Genomic DNA, 12,159 nt, shown 5'->3' on the forward strand with positions numbered 1-12,159 from the left:
ACTGAACGCTGACTTAGTTAACCTAATGACTTTTTATTTTCAAACCATTGGTATGTATAAGTTGATTTAAAAAAAAAAGCAGAGGCTTCTTAAGTATAGTCTGTTCTGAATTAAAGGGTGTGGTGTTGGCTTTGAATGAGCTTGATGCAGCAACAAGCATGCAGCAGTTGGTAAATAAAGATGGATTTTCTTTTGTTCTGCTGGTGCTTGCTGCTCATTATTCTCCACTTACCCTGTGAGCTTCCCAGGGAGTGGCAGCTGTTTCTGATGTTAGACACTCTATCAGTGGTAGACAGCTCCAGATTCGGTGAGGAGAGGAAAATAACCTAACCCTGCATTATTGTAAATCCTCAGTAGAATTAACTTTTCATGAACCAGAAGAGTTTTGTGTTTAACTTTTTCTGAAATATTCAGTCGTAAGCATGCTTTGCTGTATGTGTTACTGTGAAAAAGCTTTTCTGGCATGAGATGGATTTACATTCTAAGTGTGTGTTAAGTGTTATAATGTGCAGTGTGTGGGCGCAGACACAAGGCAATAAAGGGAAATTGGTCTATAACAATCTTCATGTATATTTCCAGATATATACAGTTTGGGAATCTTTGCAGTTTGGAAATTGCTTGGAGTAAACAGAATGGTGCATAAAGATTTTAAATAATAAAGCTAGCAAGCTACAGAGGAGTCTGTTTGGTTCCAGGATTTTATATGTAGGATTTATAACCCATGCTTTTGCTTTCCTGTCTCTGCAGTGTTAGCATTCTGTTACTGAAAACAAAGAAGGCTTTGCCAGGGCATTACACAAGCAATGAATCAGAGAGGAAAAAATGTTTTGCTTTGTAAATTGTTCATTTTTCCATGGTGGATCATTATTATTATTTTTTTCAGTGTTGTCTGATAGCATTTGCTACACATGCTTGCCTTTACTGTATTCGGTACAGTTCTGGTGTGACTGCATAACTATGAGTATTGGTGACTTCAAGTAGCTTCTTGTGATTCTTAAAAACAAAAACGCAACAGGAGCAAAAAAACACAGGACAAAAATTGAAACAGCTCAGTTCACTCTTCAGGCATGACATCTTAGTGTATGTATCAGAGGAAGGAAAAGGTGTTAATGTTTTTCAGTCAGCTTTGTCCAGGTGGTTCCACAGGATTGTTTTTTTCTGTATTGACCAACCCCTTTTCTGCCTAAAATACTCAGACTTGCTGTCATGATTAATGTGGTCCTTCTCACATGTTGCAGGAATTTTGTGGTGTTTTTGGCTAATCGTAAAAATGTAAGTTTGTTTCTCAAGAATACATACTTTGTACATTTTCTTGATGACTGTGTTGTTCAATTCATGTTTCAGAACTTCTGTAGAGGAAGGACAGTTTGCTCTGGCTTTAGTGTAAAATTATGCTTACAGATGATCTGATTGGGAAGTCATGCACCAGGCAATGTCTTACCAGTGTGCTGGAAGATACAGAAGTATAACCTTAGTGTGTTATACAATAAAATTTATACCTCTGATACTTCAATGTGCCTCATGCTGCCCTTGGCAAGGGCAGTAATCACTAGTATGTGTTCTTGCCATATTACAGGTTTCATTAAGCTCCAGATATGTGGAAAAAGAAGTTTAAAATCACGTTACTTTTTTGCAAATTGAAAGGTGGATCAGGTCCCAGAACCAGCTAAAGCAATAGCTAAGGGAAGGTCCAAGTAGAATGGGCTTTGCAAAATGCCTGGCAATAATGAAATCCTTGAATTTTCACAGAGAAAGAGTGAAGGAAGAGTGAATGTGGAGGAGGATGCTATGTATGTATGTATGGAATACACCATTTTAAAGACTGTGTGATTAATTCTGTTAGATGATATGTTTCTAACAGAAAAACAGATTGGTGGAATAAAGCTGTAAGAGAGTATAAGAGCCAAACATAAGCATCTAATCTAAGAGGAAGAGTCTCTTGTGACATTACAGTGTAATTTTGTGCAAAGTTATGCATACTTAGTGAAAATAACCAGATAATAATTTCAGAATCTGCAAAAAAATATATGTCTTTATAAATAGGAGGAAGATGCATAGTGTAGATTAGGAAGTAAGAGAAATGGAAACTGTCTTGCCCCTCTTATTTTTCATCACATCCAATTTGGATTTAGTCCTAAATGCAGGTATGATAAGGGGTATGTGATGGTGCCTAGGTCTTCTGGGTCTGCCTTAAGCAAGAGAGGAGAGTACTGACAAGTCAAGTATGTCAGTGTGTTCCAAAATCATGACAGTCTTGGCAGCTGTCTCCTTACCTGCAAAACCTCTTCTCAAGAGCTATGCTGAGTATGCTGTGCATCTTCTTGTCCCTGTAGTCACATCACTGGTGTAATAGTGAGGTTGGAGTAATCTCACTGACCTGGGCTGAGGTGGACTGATAATTTAAGTGTGAAAGGCTTCATAATCTCCTACTGATCCCAGAAAGTTTTCAGCTTTTAATTAAGGTCAGAATTAAAAAGATGTTGAAAACAAAACCTTTTACGCTTACTGCCTAGCTTATAAATGTTAAACCATGACAGCTATAGGTGAGGAGTTCTGAAATTCATAAAGCAATGATGACATTCTTGTAAACCCCTTATAGGTTAGTATAATGCAGCTGTAACAGATGTCTCAAAGAAAGACTGAGGTTTGTGCTCAGAGATTCCTTTTTCTCTTTTCCTTGCCCTGCACCCTGTTTCATCAGTGCAAATAGATGTTTTCTGCAGACATGGCAGCTGGAAGGGTGGCTCTGTGTGACTCTCCACCAATTCAGTAACTCTGTTTTTTGCTTTAGATGAGAATATTCAAAGCCTAACAAGGGCTGAATAGGTGAAAGCAGCAGCTAGGGGTGCATGTGCCCCTGGCCATGTGGTGTTGGTGTTGGGATTGCTTGTGCTTCTGTATGCAGAAGAAGAAATGGTACAGCTGGTGCCCAAAGCAGGTTGAAACTGCACCACAGAAGGAGAGGAGGTCTGTGAGGAGAGGAAGGAGGCAAAGCAGCTGCAGGGGAGTTGCTGGGGCAGGGTATACATTGCTGGGAGAGAAATTACTGGCGAAAGAGAGCTAAGCAGCAGGGAAACAAGTGTGAGCACAGCCTGGGAGAACAGAAGAGCAGCAGAAGGTTGCTGGAGCCAGTAAATCTGGGGAACCTTTTCTTCTTGCTACTCCTGGTAGTTGTTTGAAGAGCTCACTAGCAGAAGAAATTGTGGGAACTGGGTACCAGCCACTACAAGGGCAGCATCACAGGGTGTGCAAGTCTGCTCCTGCTGCAGCAGACCAGAAGGAAGCTTTTCTCCTAGTGTGCTCCCTCATCCTCTCCCTGGTGTTGAACAGACAAGTGAGAAAAGATATAGAGGGAGGAGGGTATAGGGGCTGACCAGATGTGGGGGCTTTGTAGTGACTGCTTCTTTATTTAGTATTTTAAAATCAGTTATTGTTGGGGTGAGCAGTGTTGGAAATGTGTGGCTGGTATCCTGGTTTGAATAGCACCTCAGGTGGGACTTCTGCGATTCACCTGAGTAGAATCATTACTGCAAGACCTTGTAGGACCTAGAGAGCCAGCTTGACAGCATGTAAAGCTGTTTGAGGTTCTGGAGAGACTGCCGCAGAAAGTGACAACAAGGGCAGTGAGCAAGGGGGAAACTGAGGTATGCTGACAAAGTCCCCCAGAAGAGCCACAGGTGGAACCCCTGTCTTCCTTTCCTAAAGCCCAGCTGAGTAAATCAGTAAATAATTGAGGGTTTGATCAACTGTTGGTTTTACTCTGCTGCTGGACATTTTGAATGTGGCTCTGTCACAGTCATGTGACTGTCACCTGTGCAGGTTACTCAGATGAACAGTAGAATGGTGAGAGCAAGGGATGTTTTTTTCTGTCAGAGAAAGGTGGAATATCTTTCACAATAGATGCTTGTTTTCTTCACTGTGGTAGCTATACATCATCCAGTGTTTTCCCCTTCATATTGTGATATATCATCTCATGTTTCATGCTTGAGATGTCATAAGAGGAGTGAGTGATGTTATGTAACATAAGCAGAGAATTATCTTTTTGTGGTCTAAAAGTGACTGTTGGTTTGGTAAAGCAGTTGACTAATTAGTAAATTACCCATTGTTGTTTAAAATACTTGCGCTGCTAAATGTAAGTGAAAAAAATTTCTCCGCTTGTCAGTATGAAAAATGACAATAGCAAAAATAATACATAGGACATCTGCTCTGATTTTTTTTTAAATTTAAAATGCATTTAAGGCAGATGTTGCAGAATTTGAATGGAAATCGGAGTTGATGGAAGAACAAAACATAGCTGTTTACCTTTTATGATTAACATCTGATAATCATCTGATAACCATTTTATGGTTAACATCTGACTCAGTGCCTGTATTTTTCCGCTGTTTGTATCAGAATGAACTGAGTGTTCTTAAAACTGTTGCTATGTCAGGGTGACATATAGTTTCAATATTAACAAAAACCTAAGTATTGGCAAGCCAGTTTGGGGTGCAGATTATGGGGTGTTTTTCTGATCTTCTCTCCCTTTTCCCATCCTTTCTTTCCAGGAGAATACATAAAAACATGGAGGCCGCGGTACTTTCTTCTAAAGAATGATGGTACATTCATTGGCTACAAGGAACGACCGCAGGATGTTGACCAGCGGGAATCGCCTTTAAATAACTTCTCAGTCGCTCGTAAGTGTTTTTACCTGCTCTCTCATCCAGTCTGGGGGATGATGTCTTCTTTTAGTCATAGCACTGGTAAGCTGGGTCAGAATCTGCCTACTCAATGTGTTTATTTGAAATGATAACCCCTTCATGTGTTTTTCAGAATGACTGTGGTGTGAAGTTTTTTCTACTAATTTACTATTTCTGGGTATAGAATAAAATGGGTTTATTTGTTAATATTTTGTATGTCTGTTATTCAGCAAGTTGCTTTAAGGTGAAAGTTCACCCAGGTGCATGTCTTGATACTTGGCAGGTAGGCACAGCTGAAGTGTTTCAGCCTCTGTTCTGCCACCAGTCTGGATTCTACTGGCATTGACATAGGTCGAAGTTATTTGATTGGTAGCATAAGAGAATGCAGAGCAAGTGCTGTTTTTAATGAAATGCACTCCATTTTTCTGAATTTTGAACACAAACTAGTATTTCTTCTATTAGAGCCAACGAAATGGTTTGGAAATAATGACATCTCCTAACCTCTGCACTCTGTCCCATGCAAACATTTCCGACTTTGCTCAGGTGCTGCAGTACAGGATGTGACAGAAGACTCTGAAGAGAATTTCCTTTTCTTGCTCGTGTTTTTAACCTTTCGCTGTATACTTCCAGCTTTTATTTTTCTCCTGTTCTTAATCTTTCCTGTCTCATGATTTCCCTGTGTCTTGTTCTACCACTTAAAAATAGATCATTGTGTTACCTGTTATTAACAACAGTCTGTTCTGTGTTCCTGGTGACTAGTGGGAGTGAACCTCTGCAGAGAGAAAGGGTAGGGACTTTCCCTCTCCATTACAGGGTAACTTGAAATATGTGGGGTTCATCTTTGTAGTTGAACTTTAAGCAGACAGAATTATTTTGGAGCACCCTGGGTCTGGAAGAGGGCTGGGCAGAACTAGGAATTAATGCAGATATTCATTTTTTTCCACTGGTAGCAATGTATACCAGTTCTGACTGATGATGGGAATAAATAATGGATGTGCTGTTGCCTGGTTCCTCTGTGCAGGATGCCAAGAGTGCTTTGGCGTTTTTGTCTCATTTTATAGAGGGAATTGTTGTAGTGGTTTTGTTTCAGTAATGACACAGTGCTTTCTTCTTTAGACTGGTATCTCCTTATGGATCAAGAATGTAAAGAAAGGCAGCAGAAAGCCATTAATTCATAAATTAATTCAGTACTTGGTCTGTAGCCAGAAGCTTTTAACAAATACACTTTTTGCAGGACACTTCTATACTGTTGCAGCCAACTGCATTACTTAAAATAATTAGTTACTGCAGCTCTGTCCTTAGGAGTAAAAAAGAAAAGATGCATCTTTTGCCTTTGTCCAAGTTGCCTTCAGAATGGGTTAACTTAAGTCGGTTTTTACAACAGGAATATGGTGTGCTTTGTTTTGGCAGATTGAGCCCAAGTTTGTTACCATGGTGTCAGAGCGTTGTCGAAAAAGACTCAACACATGCTTTTAGAATAAGATGTAGCCGCCGTAAGAGGGATGGCGGGGAGGGTGCTGAGTGGAAGGATGTTCCTACCAGTGGGTCTTGCCTGGTGAACCAGTGACAGGTCAGGAAGCTGGGGGGAGCTCCTTGCTAGAAGTCATTATTGCGGTTTTGGGCTCATAGAAGCAGCTGTTGCCCCACCAGGATTTAATTTCTCATGTAGGCACAGGCATGCAATGCTGCCAGCATCTGATGTGCCGTTCCCTTCTGGGTACCCTTCACACTTGAATCATTTGGATGTGTTTTGCACCACGAGTTTTCCCTTTGAACCTTCTTGCCTGGTACTTTCATTTAGGTTAACTTGTCGAGTTAGCATGAGTGAACTCAAGCTACCTCGAGGAAGACTCAGGGCAGAATGCAGCCCTGTGCTGCAGAGGCAGCCTGTAGAAGCCTCCTGCCAGTGAAAGGTGGGGAGAATTCAGATTAAATGTTTTGTAAAAATGAATCTTTTTTTTTTTTCCCAAGAGCTTTTGTTAAAAAAAAACCCTGGCTTTTTTGTTAATTAGTGAACTAGATATTTTTTATTTTTTTCCTCTCTTTTTTTAATGAGATGGCAGGCTGTCTCTGTCAGTCTGTTCTTTGGAAGTGCTCCCATGTTTTTGATTAAAATCTTTACCCTCTTCTGTTATAAACTAATGTAGGCTTTTTCATCTGTGAATGTAGAAGTGTTTTTTTTCATAACTAGGGGACTCTTCTTACTTGTAGTGTAAAACTCATACTAAGTGATTTTTGTCAACCCATGAGAAAGAAATAGTCCGTTCAGGCAAAAGCAGTGCAGAAGAAAACATCTAATTATCATCTGTCTTTTCCTGTAACAGGCATGAAAACACTATTGGTAGTAGGTAGAGTGTGTGTTCCATGTGCTTCCTGGTCTCTTCTTTCTTCTGCATTAGACTTCTCCTTTCAGTCAGTGAAGGTTTTGATGATACATCTTTGAGAACTTGTGTGTAGGCACCCCACGGGTAAAGAAAGGCTTAGGGTTTTTTTTAAGTACCTTTTTCTCCACGTAATTTTCAATTTAAAGTAGCTATATTTCTGTGTTTGTAATGTAATGATACGTTTATTTTCCCCAGAGGTTACCTATTGGTGATTTATTAAAAAAAAACCCAACCAAACAACAAGAAAACAAAGCAAATAAAACAAACAAACAAACCCAAACAAAACCCAGCCAACCCAAACAAAACTCCCACCAAAGCAAAATTTAGGAAAGGTTGTGCCTGAGCATTTAACTGTGATTTCCAAATCATATTTGTGTTCATATTCTGTACTTCACCACTAGTAAGGTAGAAGGAATAAAAAAGCCTGTAACTAAACAGTTTGCTTCAGAGACCCTGTAGATAAACAACCAGTAGAGCCTGTGTTGTAAATCTATGAGATAAATAGCCTTCATACTGATTTTAATCTCAGATTATCATGTATGTCTGCCTGTTAGGTTATAAGCCTTTAAAACCATAGCTGAGAAGAGCAGTATATTGTGAAAAACCACATGGAGGGCGAGGCTATTCCCGTTAGAAAGAAGGGATTATTTCTCCTGACTGTCAAAAAGGATGGTGAACTGTGGTGGTTTTGTTGTACAGCTGAAAACATAATTGCTCAACAATATGAGTGCTCCTTCTGGGACAGGACTGCATGTCTGCAGTCAAGCATTTATCAGGGGGCACGGGGTGGCCAGATCAGCAGACAGATTTTTTTGTCTGCTGTTACGAGGGGCCATTTTAGTCCAGGTCTGTAACTCAGGGCTCCCAGCTCCTTCCTTTTACCAAGTTTGGGAGTGAGTCTGTATGGCAGTGCCAGCAGAACAAGAGCACTTCAACATAATATTCCTGTTTGCCTTTCCAAAGTTTTATTTATTCATCATTCCTCTTGCCTGATTTACCTTCTTCCCCCATCCCCATCACCTTCCATAAGGAAGTCAAAGCAGAAATGGGAAGCATTCTTCCTTGACATTATTGTTTTAAGTGTGATGTCATTATAGAGGAAGCAGAGTTTGACACTTCCATCGAAAGTAATCTGACTCTTAGCTTAAGTGCTGGGGAAGCAAATATTGTGACATTTTAGAAAGTCACTGGGATAATACTAAGTGTCTTTCAAATACAAAATGGTAATTTACATCTGAATGCCTTGGTCTCTATTCCTGTTAGGAACAATTTCTCTGTCCTACTTACTTTAAAAGACCAAATGCCAGGGAAGAATCAAGAGGTTCTTTAGAGCAATTTAAATAATTTTTAACAGGCTGCTGTACTTACTTTGTTTCAAATGTGAAATACTTATGTTGGCCTGTTTGACAGGAAAAACTGTCTTCAGTGTGGATAGTCGACCGTATTTGAAATGTGAATATTTTTATAGGAGAACCCCCAAACATGCCACAAATTAGACGTAACATTATACAGCGTTTGTATCTATGCTGTAGTGGCGCATGCTGAGGTACATGATATAAGGCAAGTTTGGTGCTTCTCTAGCTTGCCAACTACAGTAAAGAGCACAGAGTTGTTTTTAAAAGTAAGAAAAATTTATGGCTTCATTTTTTCATTGGTAAAATCTATGTGATTATCGTACATGGGGAGAGCGAACTGGTAGCTTCAAACTTCGTGAAGCCTATGTTTTGCAGCACTTTGGTAAAGCAATTTAAAAATAAAGCCGTCTGTATTTCTTGATATGTGCTGTTATGATTGAGCAGGGTAATTAGACAGCATATTGTTCACTAAACAAAACGCTTCTATGTGACATTCTTGAATTATAGTGGTTATTAACTGACAAATCTCTATTATTCATCTTGCTGTATGCCTTAAAGATTGCTGGATCAGCAAACTTAACAAATATCAGTGGACAGTGCTGATTTAGGGGAAAAGTGGTGATGTTTAATTGGTCCCCTTCTATGACAGAAAATGCCTTTTGTGGTTTATTGTGCTGAAATTAAATGGTTAAAGTTTAGAGTTTATGGATAGTTTAAATATCTGTACTGCTACCTAATCTGGAGCACTGAGTCTGAATCTAAAGTCTTAAAAAGGTAAGCAAAACCTCTCAGTTTTTTTCTTCTTAATGTTGCATTTGTGGGTAAGTACAAACAACTTTGGATTAGCATGAGGTCAGAAATAGGCTGATTTTCTTCTTCAATTCTTCAGCCAAATTCAGTATCTGTTAGGGCTGCATTATGCAGGGTCATAGGTAACAACCCCAGCCTTAATCTAATCATGTTAAACAGACAAAAACGGGAGACATAACAAAGAAATAACAAAACCAGAAGAGCAGCTAAGCTAAGGTGGGTGATCTGGGAGCATGAATGAGATCTTTTGAGCTGAATTTATTTATCAGTACTGGGCTGCACCACCTCTAATACATTTGTGGTTGGTTTTCATTGCCATTCTGAGAAAGAGGGTGGAGGTGGCTGGAAGGCTAAATAAGGCACTCACTGTGCAGCCACGGCTGTGTCGCTGTGTGGAAGTTCTTTAATCTCGGGGAATAAAGGAATACCGTTCATCACACTAAAACCTTTTCATGACTCATTAATAAACTTTCTCTTATCTAATTGCACTGTTTTAGTAGGATGCAGTATAACCTCAGTGTGCTATTAAAGAAAAATTAGATTTTGTTGTCATGAAAAATGCGAAGTTACTCATTGAAAACCTTATAATTCCAGTAGCACATGAGGCATGAAATATATTGCCAAAAATACGGTGCCCAAAACCACTGTCAGTAAATATTTTATTTTGGTGCAAATTAAGAGCTTGAATTTAAAACTGAGCTTTCTAAATGTCCACAGTAATAAAATTAACGATACCAGTGTAGCCTTAGTAACATGCACTGTTACCCTGGCCAGATTCTGTCCTCAGCTTGCACATTGCTGATGGTGGAAGATGTTCACAGCTCTAGCAGTGCGCAGAAATTTCTTGTGTTCATAGTGCCTTTTTACTTACTTGGAAGTTGATACAGAACATGAATACCAAATAATAGCAAGCTTGTGGTTTCATTAACTGCAAGAAATGCTTAATGTAAGAGGAAAAACAACCCAGTCTCTTCTTTGGCCCCGCTCACTTGGTTTCTTAATTTGACTTCACTTTAACAGGGGCTGTTTAATTAGCATTAGATTTTTCTATTAATATAAAGCTGAAAAATGTGGAGTTTTGGCTTCTGTTATTATTTCATTAATTATTTTTTTTTCTGATACTCTCCTTTAATTTAGCTAGTGGACCCTTAATCAGGTGCATTTTCAGGCCAAAATTTGAAGGATAAACACTCATAACACCCAATGAAGCTTAAAATAGTAGGTGTGATTAAAAACCAAGCAAACAAAAAATGCTCAGCGCTCGAGACAGCATTTTTATGAAGGAAGTGGTGGTTTTGCATGTAACCTTACTCCTGTAGCCTTTTTAGGTTGAGCTTAAATACTGGCAATGATGGAAGCTGTTAGCTGCGTGTCCATACAGCATCGCAGCTGTCCCAACAACAGTGATTTGAACAGGGTCTTTTCAGGGGGTGCCTATGCAGTTTGATGTTCCCTCTAGTGTTTGAGGACTGGAAATGCTAAGGCTTAATTTTCATCAGGTTGCTACAAAATAACTGAACACCCTGCTAGCAACTCTTTGAAAGCCAAGGGCCCGTTTATGCTGGGGAAGTCAAAGGGAGGCAGTGTGCAGGCTTGGCTTTGGTTTCAGTGTATGTAACTCCTGTGTTACAGCATGACTTTGAACATGCGCTCTGCTCTGAATGACCTTCAGCGCGCAGGGTCTGAGTCGGACCAGCTTCTGTGTCATCCCGTAACTTTTGTACTTACTTCTATGAATAGACCGAATGCAGAGCCTTTCTAAGCAGAATTTGATTTCAGTGCTGCTTAGATGACTACCTCCCAAGCTATTTATTGGTTTCATCAACACGGTAAATTGTCTCAAGTCTCCTAAAGAAGTACTTACAGAGATTTTTATGGCTGATTAATTGCAACAGTTTGCTAGATAGGAATAAAGACAAAGGATTATTTAAACCTGTTTATGTACCATGACTTTCTTCCTTGATTGTGGTAGAGTGCCAGCTGATGAAGACAGAACGACCTAAACCAAACACATTTATCATTAGATGCCTCCAGTGGACCACAGTAATTGAAAGAACATTTCATGTGGAGACTCCAGAGGAGCGGTATGTTTCATTCATATTTAATACATAAACTATTTGCAAAAGCAGATGCAAGTGTTCAGCATTAATAGCAAGTCCTTTGCTGAAGCTCTTATTTATCAGATGATGTACGTCTAGACTGAAACTCGACAAATAATTTCTGAGTGTCTCTGTTTTAGTGTGTTCCAGTATAAAAGATACCTCAAAGGGGATTTCATAGAGTGGATTTTGAGTAGTATCTGTAAATGAAGTGCTGCTAGGTTGGGTATCCAAAATGGACGGGTGCAGCTGTGTACCAGCACATAGGTAGTTATTTCTGGAAACCTAAGGCTCAATTCTCACTTTAAATGTTGTGGTATGTGAAATGCAGGGTTTCTTACCTGAAAGTTTCTGGAAGGATGAGCACAAGTGAAATAGAGATTTGGGCAAAGTTGTGTTGTATGAAAATACTGACCTTTTAAAGTCTTTAGCACACTTTTTAAAGGAAAAAAGTTAGTTGTGTCACTGCTGATTTCTAATGTTTCATGCAAATTCGATAATAAAGGTGATAGTTATCTGCTGCAGATGCAAATTTCTGTTTCAGCTGTTAGGAAACAAAGCTGAGAGCATACATCCTGTGCTCTCATCATTGGAGAATTGATCTCTTACCTCCTGAGAGAACAGTTTTCCAGCACAGCTATTCTACAACTACAGAGTACTTAAATATTTACTTGCTCTTCAGGAACTGAACTTAAATTATTCCAGTACTATTGCCCTAGGGAAAGAGGTATTTTAAAACCCTTGTCCTCCCTAGATATGACACTGGCACATGTTTATTTTTAAGATCAGAAAATTCTACCTAATCTTTGCTTTTTTTTTTACTTTTGTAGCCTTT

The 12,159-nt window shown here is 39.3% G+C and overlaps 1 protein-coding gene across 3 annotated transcripts in view; it reads left to right on the forward strand.

The window, feature by feature from the left end:
* The window catches only part of AKT1 (AKT serine/threonine kinase 1), a 76,387-nt gene that overhangs the window by 37,923 nt on the left and 26,305 nt on the right, over window positions 1-12,159 (forward strand). For all 3 annotated transcript variants that reach the window (XM_057416158.1, XM_057416160.1, XM_057416159.1), the window contains exons 3-4: window positions 4,545-4,673; window positions 11,198-11,309. In XM_057416158.1, the coding sequence (XP_057272141.1) occupies window positions 4,545-4,673; window positions 11,198-11,309 (241 nt within the window). The remainder of the gene's footprint in view (window positions 1-4,544; window positions 4,674-11,197; window positions 11,310-12,159) is intronic.

Source organism: Pezoporus wallicus, unplaced genomic scaffold (genome assembly GCF_028554395.1).
Source record: "Pezoporus wallicus isolate ANWC-B61680 ecotype Strahan unplaced genomic scaffold, APGP_CSIRO_Pwel_v1 scaffold_2146, whole genome shotgun sequence".
Lineage (NCBI taxonomy): Eukaryota > Metazoa > Chordata > Aves > Psittaciformes > Psittacidae > Pezoporus > Pezoporus wallicus.